The sequence below is a fragment of the Chiloscyllium plagiosum genome, unplaced genomic scaffold (genome assembly GCF_037043375.1).
Source record: "Chiloscyllium plagiosum isolate Xiang-an unplaced genomic scaffold, Cpla_swu_hap1 HiC_scaffold_26, whole genome shotgun sequence".
NCBI lineage: Eukaryota > Metazoa > Chordata > Chondrichthyes > Orectolobiformes > Hemiscylliidae > Chiloscyllium > Chiloscyllium plagiosum.
Window position 1 is genome coordinate 52,997,543 of NW_028270164.1, and position 13,757 is coordinate 53,011,299.

At 43.7% G+C, this 13,757-nt stretch overlaps 1 protein-coding gene across 1 annotated transcript; it reads left to right on the top strand.

Moving 5' to 3' along the window:
• Positions 1–1,290: 1,290 nt before the first annotated feature.
• On the top strand, positions 1,291–9,991 carry LOC122545233 (uncharacterized). Its single transcript, XM_087973732.1, is given in 3 exon segments — positions 1,291–1,796; positions 5,816–5,886; positions 5,888–9,991. Coding segments are annotated over 3 exon segments (636 nt in total). The 5' UTR covers positions 1,291–1,360; the 3' UTR covers positions 6,017–9,991.
• The last annotated feature ends 3,766 nt before the right edge of the window (positions 9,992–13,757 follow it).

The window sequence follows — 13,757 nt, forward strand, 5'->3', positions numbered from 1 at the left end:
ATTTTTTTCTTATTTTGCCAACTATTTTCTATTGGTGCCCTCCCATTCTCGATTCTCGATCTTTTCCAGGGATGAGGAACTTCAGTTCTGTGGGTAGATTGGAGAATTTAGAACTGGCCTCGGTGAACACAGGTTGAGCAGAGATTTGATATAAACGTTCAAAATAATTGTGTTTGGACAGAGTGGACAGGAAGAAATTGTTCCCATTTCTGGAGGTATCAAGACCCAGACGACCCAGATTGGAAGTAATCTGGGAAAGAAGTGATGGTGATATGAGGAGAACCTTTATCCTCAGAGAGTGGTCAGGATCTGGAAAGCAGTGCCTGAGTGTGGGATTGAGACACTGCCAAGTAAGTCCTTCAAAGAGAAATAACATCATGATGTGAAATTAACAGAGAAAGGGAGAAAACACTGGGTGAATTGATCCTTCAGAGAGGCAGAACAGATAGAACAGGCCAAGCGGTTGTCTCCTGTGTTTAACCATTCATTGAATTCACTATACAATGCTGCATGCTGTCTGCCCTATCAGGGGAGGTGATGGCTGAGTGGTTAGACAATTATTATTAGACGATTAATCGTGAAACTCAGCTAATGTTCTGAGGATGTGGATTCAAATCCTGCCATGACAGCTGGTGAAATTTACATTCAATTTGAAAAATCTGGAGTGATGAAACTACTGATGGTAATGAAACCGTTGCTGATTGTAAGAAAACCCCATCTGGCTCACGAATGACTTTCTGGGAGGTAAATCTGCTGTCCATAAGTGATCTGGCCTACATGTGACTCCAGAGCCACAGAAATATGGTCAGTTCAAGGGCAACGAGCGATGGTCGATAAATACTGGCCAGCCAATAATGTCCTCAACCCGAGAGTAAATAAAAAGAAAATGCATGACCACCTCCCTCTGCAATACGTTAAGGTTTTGCTTACTGCTCATATCTACAAGGCATAGGAAGGTAGGAAATAGTTGTTTTGCTTGTTGCCTTATATCAGGCCCTTTACAGTACGGGAACCAGTCTGCATTCTGTTGTTGTGAGCTGCAGTGAGAACAATGTTTAACTCTAGTAGAGATGCTGAGCTGCCCAGGAGTTGGAGCAGAGCTGTTCAGAACATTACCCCACCCCCTTTCTCTGAGTCTCTCTGTGCTCTGGCTGCTTTCAGTCTGTTTGCTCAGCACTGTCACTGAACAACAACAGTTTAATGTACACACTCTCAGCCCAGCTGACTGGCTCAGTCTGTTTGTAAACTGATGCTGGGATCACAGTGAATCGTCATCCAAGCTGTCAATCATCCATCAAGGCTGAGGTTCCACGTTGTGCAACAGGAAGGGGAACTTTTCACAGCTCTGTGAGCAGCAGCAATGCTTTTCGATCACCTCACCAAACAACTGAGCAAACCAACGCAGGGTCCCTGGGGATGGATGGTGAAAAAGTTCTTAGAGGGGAAGGGTAAATTGGTGGAAGTGAATGCTGTCAAACTGTGTGACATTCAGCCTGAGAGTGTGGTGCTGGAACTGGGCTTTGGACCAGGGCTCGGTCTGCAGGAAGCTGCTAAACGCCTTACGCTGCCGAAGGGCAAGCTCTATGGGCTGGATTACTCTGAATACATGTACTGTGTAGCCAGCAGGAGGTTGCAACCTGATATTCAGACCGGGAAGGTGCCATTGTTTCACGGCAGTGTGGAACATATCCCTCTGGAAGACAACGTGGTGGACAGAGTATTTCACTGCAACTGTTATTACTTCTGGCCTGATCTGCAATCTGGATGCAGAGAGATTTACCGAGTTATGAAACCAGGTAGAGTGTTGTGCTGGTCAATTCTGAAAAATCCTAAACCTCAAGGGAAATGGTGCAGTCAGGATGGAATGGTGGGGTCACATATCAACTAATCTCCCTTGATTGACATGTCACTGATTAGCCTGGTAGTCAAATGCTGATTTACTTAAGTTTAGAGAGAACTATACTAGCTAAACATGGCCCTGACCACTTGTGTGCTTTGTGTAGAACAATCAGGGACAGAAGGATTATTTATAGTGACTCTTCTACAATATCCCTTTTTCCATCCAGATCTCCTCCTCACCACCTTGACCAGCAGCCAGATTTTCCTCGAGAGGCAGGAGATTTTTTAAAAGTCCAAGACAAGTTCAATAATTATAGAATCAGTCAATAGTACAGTATCTACAATACTTAGAGAAGGAAGACCTCAGCCTGTAATGCCTGTGCCCATTGTCATGACTGACCGGGGTAGTTTGCTGGAAATCAAACCCCACTATTCCTGGAATTTGTCCTTTCACTGTTCTTGAAGATATTTTATTCCTTCTTTAACAGGGGATTCACACATAAAGGTATATGGAAGCCGCTAGCTATTATTCGGAACTTTCTATTACCTTCATGCAGGTGAGAGAGACCGTGAGATTTTTTTGATGCTTTCTCTTTGCTGGCCAGGTGGTTCTGTTCCCCACACACGACATGGTTATCTGGTCGGGAACCAATCAGAGCATCATTGTCAAGAAAGTTTGCTTTTGTTCAGAACTCATTTGCTCTGTGATGTCTGCTTTAGCTCTCAATGTTCCAACATCATGTGGAATACACAGTGTATTCCAGAAAACTGGATTTTATAAACCATCTCTTTGTGCTGTGTTCTGGACTAGGCCGGACCCCCTCAAAACATTTCAAGAAAGTAGGCTGGACCCTAACTTTGCGAGTTGTTTTAAGCAGGTGTATGTGGATATTCCAGGAGTGATGCAACTGGCCCAACCACTTAGTTTTAAACAAAATAATTTATTTGCAAGATTACCAAATGAAACGCAAACAAAAGAGACTGAATACAGAAGAACTTAGTCTATCGGAAAACTCAACAGATTATCCCAACTTAATGACGCAATTTCAAACACTCCCAACAATCCCCATAAACACCCGTGGGCAAAAAATGTAAAATCAAACACTGCCTGATAGGAGAGAGAGATTCAGCTTGGAACACCTTCCATGTAGCTGTTACTTGGACCAGCAGCCGCAAAACTGACTGACTGCTTTCAGTGAACAGCCAGGCTGCTAAAACCAAATCAAAGCAGAGATAATGCTGAGCTGGGAGAACTGACCACTCCCCTTTCATTGGAGATGTGTTTATTTTCAAAAGCTTGAAAGCATTCTCAAGTAGTTAAAACCAGACCTTTTGGAATTGCTGCTTTTACGGCTTCTCTGGGGAAAAAAAAGCCAACGAGAACATAACCTTGTTAAAAGATCAGTTTTGTCACAACTGTCTTCTTTAAAGTAGGATCTTCCTTTTTAGTCCAGAGTCCAAAATTAAAGGAAATAGTAGGATGGGGTCTTTATGCAATTTAATTTCTTGTTTAGGTCTCTCTATCTGTATTCTTTTCCAATTCCTCCCTGAATCTTCCATATTATAGTTAATTGTAGAGCCCTGGCTGCACTTGTTACAGCTTTCTTGTTTTTGAGGTACATGCTGCACAGACAACCTTCATTTTTAGTCCAGTGTCCAAAACTAAAGGAAATAAAAAGATGTAGCCTTTACACTTTCTCCTTTTTCTGTTTCTCTATGAGTGTTCTTTTCCAATTCTTCCTTGAATTTTCCATAATTGCCAATTGTATTATCTACTCAACATCTTTTGTATACAGCTGTTATTTTTGCCTAATATGTAGCAGCTGCATGTTTTGGTAGGAATATTGGTGACTTTACTGCATAGCTCTTCGTATTGGATTCACGAATCTCAACTGCCAACCTCACCTTCAATTCATCTCACATACTTAACCCTTTAACAGCAGCTCTCAAAGCTGGATACTTAATTCTCAGAAGTCACTCTAGTCCTAGAGGACCACAGAGCTGCTTTATTATTACAGAGAAAGAGATGACTGATGGTAATTTAACCTGAGGGACACTATGCCTCGGGGAGGAGAGGGAATGAGAGGAGTATCCTTCGTGGTATCCTCATCCTTTGCAGGAATTAAACCCACACTCAGACCATAGCAACTGACTGCAGAAAAATGGGACATGGTTTGACTCCTTCCTTGACTATCCCGCCCTATAGGGTGGGGGGGACTGTGTTCATTTCAGCTACGCCTTACCTGTCTGTGGAGCTGGGATCAGAATTCCCAGCTAGAAATACAGAGCACAGTATTAATAGAAGTGAAAATCCTGACAGTGGGTGCCACTCTCGGGAATATTCACACCAATGTGCTGTAAACTGTGCAGTCCTGGCAGCACTCCCTGCAGCTTTCTTGTTTTTTGAACCACATGCTTCCATGACAACCTGTTCAGGTGATACCTGGTTAAAGCAAATGTCGGGACCTCTCAGAATTATTACAGCACAATAGGAGGCTATTCAGCCCATTCCACTCACCCTCCAAATGAACATTTTATTTTGGGCTCCTCTCTTGCCTTCTCCCTTTAACCCTGCACACTCTACCTTTCCAGTGACTGTCTCATTTTTGTTTTGGACGCCTTGGTATAAGTCCACTGCATCTCAGACTCTGACCCAGATCCTAACTACTCGTTGTATGGAAAATGTTTATACTAGTGTCATTTTTGCTTCTTTTGCCAACTGCTTTCAATTGGTGCCCTCTCATTCTCGATCTTTTCACAAATGGAAACCTTTTTCTCCCTGTTTTCTCTGACCAGACCCATTGTGATTTTGAATACTTTGGATCTACTCTCACTCGTTTTTTCTTAACTTCTTCATAACACATGCAGCTGGAAGTTGGTGTAATTAGCAGGAATTATTTCCAAGTCTGCCTGACTGAGGAGATGACATTTAGTTACTGGGTGGCAATGTGCCAAAAAGCTCAAGGGTCTCCTTTTTTGGTGGTAATTGGAATCTCCTGCCCAGAGATCTTCCAGTGTCTGAATGCAGATTGCCAGAAGCTGACCCATGATCATCATTTAAAACTGCGAGCTGAAATATCGCGCACCACTGAAGGAACGTCTCAGGTTTCTGAACCAGTAGCAATCTGTTGAAAGCTGCTTGATTTATTGAAATCTCCTGAATTCTGAGGTGTCAGCGTGCACATGTATAGTGAACTTATTCCAATGAGCTGGTAGGGAGGGACTACAGGTGGCACATACCCAAAGGCCAGTACTTCCCCAGCCCCAACATCCCACACCCTTCTGATCACAATCCTGACTCTTCCAGAGTTTAATAATCAAGCCAGAAGGCAGAATATTTGCTCCCCACCCCACCACCCCAGAGGGAATGAGGGCAATAGCTATAAATTATCTTACTGGCTGACATGCCAATTCAGCCTCTGGGCCACTCTTTCACATGTGGGTAGCTCATTAACAGAAGCCAGTTCAAAGAAGCAACTTTCTAGCAGGATTCAGTTTAGGTGCCTGGAGGTGGTCATCCAATGGGTCAGCAATCCAGGGTGGTCTCTCCCAGACACTTCCCCCTACTCCCTGAGTACAGGAGCAGCCATGAGCCATCTTGGAAGGACACTCCAACCTCCCCCATCTTCTACTCATCACTGGTGGCCTGTTTGCTGAATCTTTTTTTCATCAGATTTTGAAACATTTGCAGAGAGGAATCTCCATATTGAATCCCTCTCTCTTTTGCTTACCTTCCCTTACAACCTGCTGCACCTCCCTTGCTGGAAGCCTTCTGATTGGCCCTCCTTGTTTCAGGGCGCATCCACTTTGATGGTCAGGGAACAAAAGCCCAGGTGAGTTAGGAAAATCCACAGCATTTTGATTCCACGAGTGTGGTTGCTTTTTCACTAGAAGGTCTTGATACTGAGATTCTTCTTCACCTAAATTCCAAGAAACAACCGATCAGAAAATTGAGTATTTATCCTTTATTTGACAGGGGGACTGATGGTCACCACCTTAAGCCTGGAAGTTCTAAGGAAGATTGTTGCTGCTGGATTGTTGAAGAATAGAAAAATGGCCACCTGAACCATACATGGCTACTCTCCGTGACACGGGATTTGTTGACGTGTGTATGGAGCACAAACAAGATCAAGGGAAACCCTTTCAGGCTATCTTTGCTCGAGCAAATAAGCCATGAATGTGCTGTCATCTCTGATGCCTCACTAGCTCAATAATTTGGGTTTACTGAGCTATTATATAACCCATTTGTAATATTTGTAGATAATTTGGAAGACACCACTTCATTGAACGTAGAAGTGTACAGCACAGTAGAGATCCTTCGGCCTTTGATATTGTGCCAGCATTTTATCCTGTTCTAAAGTCAGACTAACCTGCATTCCCTTCATTGTATTAACTTCCATGTGTCTATCCAAGAGTCACTTAAACGTCCACAATGTATTTGACTCTAGTACCAGTGCATTCAACAGACCCACCACTTGGAGTAAAGAACCTTCCTCTGACATCTCCACTAAATCTTTCTCCAATTGCCTTAAAATTATGTCACTTCATCATTAAAACGTCCCTGGCTATCCACTCTACCTATGCCTTTAACAACTTGTACACCTCGATCAAGTCACCTCTCATCCTTCTTCGCTCCAATGAGAAAAACCCTAGCTTCCTCAACCTTTCTTCGCAAGAGATGTCGTCCAGTCTAAGCAGCATCCTGGTATATCTTCTCTACACTCTCTCTAAAGCTTTCTCATGTTTCCGATGATGAGGCAACTAGAACTGAACACAATATTCCATGTGTGGTCTAACCAGGACTCTGTAGAGCTGCAGCATAACCTCGCGGCTCTTAAACTCAATCCGACTGCTAATGAAAGCCAACGCACCATGCGCTCTCTTAACAACCCTATCAACCTGGATGCCAACTTTCAGGGATCTATGGACATGGCCTCCCAGATTCCTTTGTTCCTCTACCCTGCCAAGAGTTCTGCCTTTAACCTTGTATTCTGCATTCAAATTCAACCTTCCAAAGCGAATCACTTCCCACTTTTACAGGTTGACCTCCACCTGCCACTTCTCAGCACAGTTCTGCATCCTGTCAATTTCCCATTGCAACCTACAACAGCTCTCCACACTATCCACAACTCTCCCAACCTTCGTGTCACTGGCAAACTTACAAACCCACCCTTCCACTTCCTCATTCAAATCATTTATAAAAATCACAAAGAGCAGAGGTCCCAGAATTGATCCTTGCAGAATACTACTGGTCACCGAGCTTCAGGCTGAATACTTTCTACCACCACCCTCTGTCTTCTTTGGGCCAGCCAATTTTGTATTCAGACAGACAGATTTCTGTATATTCCATGTTTCCTTACTTTCTGTATGAGCCTACCATGGGAAGCGTTATCAAATGCTTTGCTAAAATCTATGTACACCACATCCACTGCTCTACCTTCATCAACATGTTTTGTCACATCCTCAAAGAATTCAATAAGATTTGTGAGGCATGACCTGCCCCTTACAAAGCCACGCTGACTATCTCGAATCAAACCATGGTTTTCCTAGTAATCATAAATCCTGTCTCTCTGAAACTTCTCCAATATTTTGCCCATCACTGATGTAAGACTGACTAGTCTGTAATTCCTAGGATTATCCCTATTCCCTTTCTTGAACAAGGGAATAACATTTGCCAAACGTCAATCATTTGGCACTACTCCAGGAGACAGTGAGGACACAAAGATCATTGCCAAAGGTGCAGCAATCACTTCCCTCACTACCTGTAGCAACCTAGGGTATATCCCGTCTGGCCCAGGGGACTTATCTATCCTTATGTTTTGCAAGGTTTTCAGCACATTAGCGGCATGGCATTCGAACCAGAACTCCATCAATAAACACATCGATTTAAATCCCTTGAAAAAAACAACCGGAAATGACATCACCCATCTTAAGAAACCAAGAACTATAATTAGAAATGTGGGACATACCACCGGCGCTTCACCGGAGACTCTCACTGATGGTGTGACCTAGTTATGATGATGAAACATCTGAAAACATACCTTCCAGCTCACTGAGCTAACTTACATACTTAGTGATAAAAATATTACCTCCTTAAAATGATAATAAAGACGGACATAAATCTCGCATAAACTGTGGAGTAAACCTGATTTACATTGTATTCTAACTGCCAGACCTTTGCCCATTCCCTTAAACTATCTTGGTCCCTTTGCAAAGTTTCATAGTCCTCTGTACACTTTGCTCTACCACTCATCTTGATGACTTCTGCAAACTTTGACATACTACACGCGGTCCCCAACTCCAAATCATTGATATAATTTGTGAATAATTGCGGACCAAACACTGATCCCTGTGGCACATCACTCGTTACTAATCTCCAACCAGAATAGCACTCATTTATGTCCACTCTTTGCTTCCCATCTGTTCACCAATTCTCTATCCATGCTAATACATTATCTGTAACACCATCCATCTTTATCTTATGCAGCAGCCTTTTGTGTGGCACTTTGTCGAATGCCTTTTGGAAATCTAGGTACACAAATCTTCTGGATCCCTGTTGTGCACTGTGTTTGTAATGTCTTCATAGAATTTGAAGAGATTTGTTAAGCATGACCTGGCCTTCATGAACCCATGCTGCGTCTGCCTAATGGAACAATTTCTATCTAGATGCCTTGCTATTTCTTCCTTGATAATAGACTCAAGCATTTTCCCCACTACAGAGGTTATCTAACTGGTCTATAATTCCTCATCTTTTGTCTACCTCCCGTTTTAAACAGGAATGCCACATTTGCTGTTTACCAATCTGCTGGAACTGCCCTAGAGTCCAGCAAATTTGGGAAAATTACCAAAAGTACATTTGCTATTTCTCTCGCCATCTCTTTTAGCAACCTGGGATGCATTCCATCAGGGCCAGGAGACTTGTCTACCCTTAGCTCCATTAGCTTGCCCAACACTACCTCTTCCATGATAATGATTGTTACCAGGTCCTCACCCACCTTTGTCTCTTTGTCAATACTGGCATGTTATTAGTGTCCTCCACTGTGAAGACCGACACAACATCCTTATTAAATGCCTCGGTCATTTCCTCATATGCCATTATTAATTCTCCGTTCTCATCCCCTAAAGGACCAATGTTTACTTTAGCCACTCTTTTTCTGTTTGATATATTTATAGATAAGGTTTGCTATCTGTCTTTAGATAGTTATTTTCTCATTATCTATCTTACCTCTCTTTATAGCTCTTTTTGTGGCTTTCTGTTGACCTTTAAAGCTTCCTTAATCTTCTAGCTTCCTGCCGATCTTGGCCACTCAATATGTCTTCTCTTTCAATTTGATAGCCTCCCTTATTTCCTGACACATCCATGGCTGATTACCCCCTTTCCTACATTCCTTCATTTTCACTGGTATATACTTCTGCTGAGCACATTGGAAAATTGCTTGGAAAGTCCTCCACTCTTCAACAACTGTTCCAACATAAAGTCTTTGCTTCCAGTCTACTTTAGCTAACTCTTCCCTCATCTTAATGTAGACTCCGTTATTTAAGCACAGGGCCCTGGTATTGGATTTTGTCTTTGCAGTTTCCATCTATATTCTAAATTCAACCATACTGTGATCGCTCCTTCCAAGAGGATCCCTAACGATGACATCATGAATTATTCCTGTCTCATTACACAAGACCTGATCGAGGATAGCTTGCTCCCTTGTTAGTTCCCATTACATGCCGTTCAAGAAAATTAGTGGGGATACATTCAACAGAGACTGGTTCCCGCACCATAAAGAACCTGATACAAGGCAACAAGCAAAACAAATATTTCCAACATTCTCATGCCTTACATGGACATGAAGTAAATAAAACTTTAATATATTGCAGAGGGAGGTGACCATGCTTTCTTTTAATTCAATGGTGGGACATTGTTGGCTGGACAGTATTTATTCACCATCCCCAGTTGCCCTTGAACTGAGCACAATTCAGAGGGCAGTTGAGAGTCAACCACATTGCCGTGGCTCTGGAGTCACATGTAGGCCAGACCAGGTATGATTGGTGAATTTCCCTCCCTGAAGGACATTCATGCCCCAGATGGGGTTGTATTCCAACAATCGACAATGCTCACCACCAGGTGTGGCTTGGCAGCAGTACTACTGATCGAGTTAGTCAGGTCCTAAAGGGCATAGCTGCTGGACTGGGTCTGCGGCAGGTAGTGAGGGAACCAACAAGAGGGAAAAAACATACTTTACCTCTTCGTTACCAATCTGCCAGTTGCAGATGCATCTGTCCATGACAGTTTCAGCATTGTCATCAGTAGATTCATAATTCCAGATTTTAGAAGTTGAACTTAAATTCCTACCATGGCAAGATTTGAACCCACATCCCCAGGAAATTAGCTGAGTTTCTTGATTAATAGTCAAGCAATAATACCACGAGACTACAGCTCTCAGAATTATATCGTAAAATCACTGAGTGGTTAAACACAGCAGACAATCACTCAGCCAGTTCTATCTGTTCGAACCCTCTGAAGGATCAATTCACCCAGTGCCTTCCTCCTCTTCCTCTGCTAATATCTCATAATGATGTTATTTCTCTTTGAAGGACTTACTTGGCAGTGTCTCAATCCCACACTCAGGCACTGCTTTCCAGATCCTGACCACTCTCTGAGGATAAAGGTTCTCCTCATATCACCATCACTTCTTTCCCAGATTACTTCCAATCTGGGTCGTCTGGGTCTTGATACCTCCAGAAATGGGAACAGTTTCTTCCTGTCCACTCTGTCCAAACACAATTATTTTGAACGTTTATATCAAATCTCTGCTCAACCTGTATTCACCGAGGCCAGTTCTAAATTCTCCAATCTACCCACAGAACTGAAGTTCCTCATCACTGGAAAAGATCGAGAATCGAGAATGGGAGGGCACCAATAGAAAATAGTTGGCAAAATAAGAAAAAAATGAGATGAGAAACCATGCAGTGAGCATTTAGGGTCTGGGCGACAGTGTCTGACTGTGTGTGTGTGTGTGTGTGTGTGTGTGTGTGTGGCGGGGTGGGGGAGGCAGTTTCAACCAAGACTTTCAAAAGGAAATTGAGACAGTTACTGGAAAAGGCAGAGTGTGCAGGGGATGAAGCACTGAGGATAGTAAGGCCACAAAATGTACTCTGGGTGGGAGATTTTAATGCTCACCACCAGGTGTGGCTTGGCAGCAGTACTACTGATCGAGTTAGTCAGGTCCTAAAGGGCATAGCTGCTAGACTGGGTCTGCGGCAGGTAGTGAGGGAACCAACACGAGGGAAAAAACATACTTTACCTCTTCGTTACCAATCTGCCAGTTGCAGATGCATCTGTCCATGACAGTTTCAGCAAGAATGACCACTGCAAAGTCCTTGAGGGGACAAAGTACCAGCTTCACATTGAGAATAACATCCATCATGCTATTTGGCACTAACACCACGCTAAATTGGACAGACTTCAAACAGATCTAGCAACTCAAGTCTGGGCATCCATGAGATTCTATGGACCATTAACAGCAGCAGAATTGTACTCCAGCACAATCTGTAACTTCATGGCCCAGCTCAACCCCCCCACTCAACCATGAGCATCAAGCCAGGGATCAACCCTGGTTCAACGGTGAATCCAGGAGGGCATGTCAGGAGCAGCACCAGACACACCTGAAAATGAAGTGTCAACCTGGTAAAGCCACCGAACACGATTACTTCCTCGCCAAACAGCATAAGCAGCAAGTGATAGAGCTAAGCGAGCCCACATCCAATGGATCAGATCTAAGCTCTTCAGTCCAGCCACATCAAGTAGTGAATGGTGGTGGACGATTAAACAACTTACGAGAGGAGGAAGAGAATGATGGAAGAGTCCAGCACATCAGTGTAAAGGATAAGGTAAAGCTTTCAAAGCAATCTTCAGCCAGAAGTACCAAGTGAAAAGATCATCAGGGTCTATCATCCCTCCATTACAGACATTTACACCACACATTGCATCCAAAAGGCTAACAGCATTGTGGAAGACCCCACACAACCCCTCACTCAAACTCTTCTCCCTCCTGAAATCTGGCAGAAGATACCAGAGCATTTGGTCACTCTGTGGCCAGACTGTGCAACAGTTTCTTCCCCCAAGTCATCAGGTCCCTTACCACAGTATGATCGGACTCTTTCTCATCTGAAATCTGACTTTGAATTGCTGCTAGTAAAATGTCTATGATTGGTCATTCTCCTACTACACTGTAACTTGCATGTTTTGCACTTCTTATGCATTTTGTGAAGTGTATGATTGTGTAGTTTGTGCTGTTCATGTAGCGCCCTCGGTCCTTGAGGAACACTGTCTCCTTTTTACTGTACCAGTTGTCTATGGTCCAACTCAAGTGGATGATCCATTTCAGCCTACTCCAGTGGTCCCCAGCGTTACAGATACCATTCTTCAGCCAATTCAATTCACTCCATGTGATATTAAAAAATGGTTGGAGGCAATGGATACTGCAAAAGGTACGCGCCCTGACAACATTCCAGCAATAGTCCTGAAGACTTGTGCTCCAGAACTTGCCACTCCCCCTGGCCAAGCTGTTCTCGTACAGTTAGTATCTACTCGACAACATGGAAAATTACCCAAGTATGTCCTCTACCAAAAAGCAGGATAAATCTAACCTGGCCAGTTACCGCCCAATCAGTCTACTCTCCATCGTCTGTAAAGTCATAGAAGGTGCCAACAGTGCCATCAAGCAGCAGCTGCTCAGCAATAATCTGCTCAGGGATGCTCAGTTTGGGTTTTCCCAGGGCCACTTCTGACCTTATTACAGCCTTGGTTCAAACATGGACAAAAGAGCTGAATTGATGAGATTGACAGCCCTTGATATCAAGACGGCATTTGACTGAGTGGCATCAAGGAGCCCTAGCAGAACTGGAACCAATGGATATCAGGAGGGAAACTCTCAGATAGTTAGAGTCATACCTGACACATAGGAAGATGGTTCTGGATGTTGGAGGTGAGTCATCTCAACACTTGCACATTTCTGCAGGAGTTCCTCAGGGTAGTTTCCTAGGCCCAACCATCTTCAGCTGCTTCATCGATGACCTTCCTTCCATCACAAGGTCAAAAGTGGGAAGATTCACCATATTCAGCACCATTCACAACTCCTCAGACATTGAAGCAGTTTGTGTCCAAATATAACAAGACCTGGGCAATATCCAGGCTTGGGCTGAGAAAAAGCAAATAATATTTGTGCCACACAAACATCAGTCTATGACCGCCACCAATAAGAGCCAAACTAACCATCATCTCTTGACATTCAATGGTATTACCATTAGAGTCCCCCACTATTAACATTCTGGGAGTTATTATTGATCAGAAAGTCAACTGGACTCACCGCATAAATGCAGTGACTACAACAGCAGGTCAGAGGCTAGGAATACTGCAGCAAGTAACTCACCTCCTGACTGCTCAAATCCTGTTTACTATCTACAAGGCACAAGTCAGGAGTGTGATGGAACACTCCCCACTTGCCTGGATGAGTCCAGCTCCAACAACACTCAAGAAGCTTGACACCACCCAGGACAAAGCAACCCACTTCCTTCACTACTGATGCTCAGTAGCAAGCAGTGTGTACTATTGACAAGATGTACTGCAGAAATTCACCAACCTTCCAAACCCACTAACACCTCCATCTAGAAGGACAATGGGATCACCACCACCTTCAAGATCCCCTCCAAACCACTCACAATCCCGACTGCTGGAAATAAATCAGTGTTCTTTCATTGTCACTGGGTCAAAATCCTGGAATTCTCTCCCTAATGGCATTGTGGCTCAACCCACAGCAGGTGGACTGCAACATTTCAAGAAGGCAGCTCACCACCATCTTCTCAAGGGCAACTAGGGACGGGCAGTGTATGGTGGAAGCCAGCAACACCCCAGTACCACAAAATGA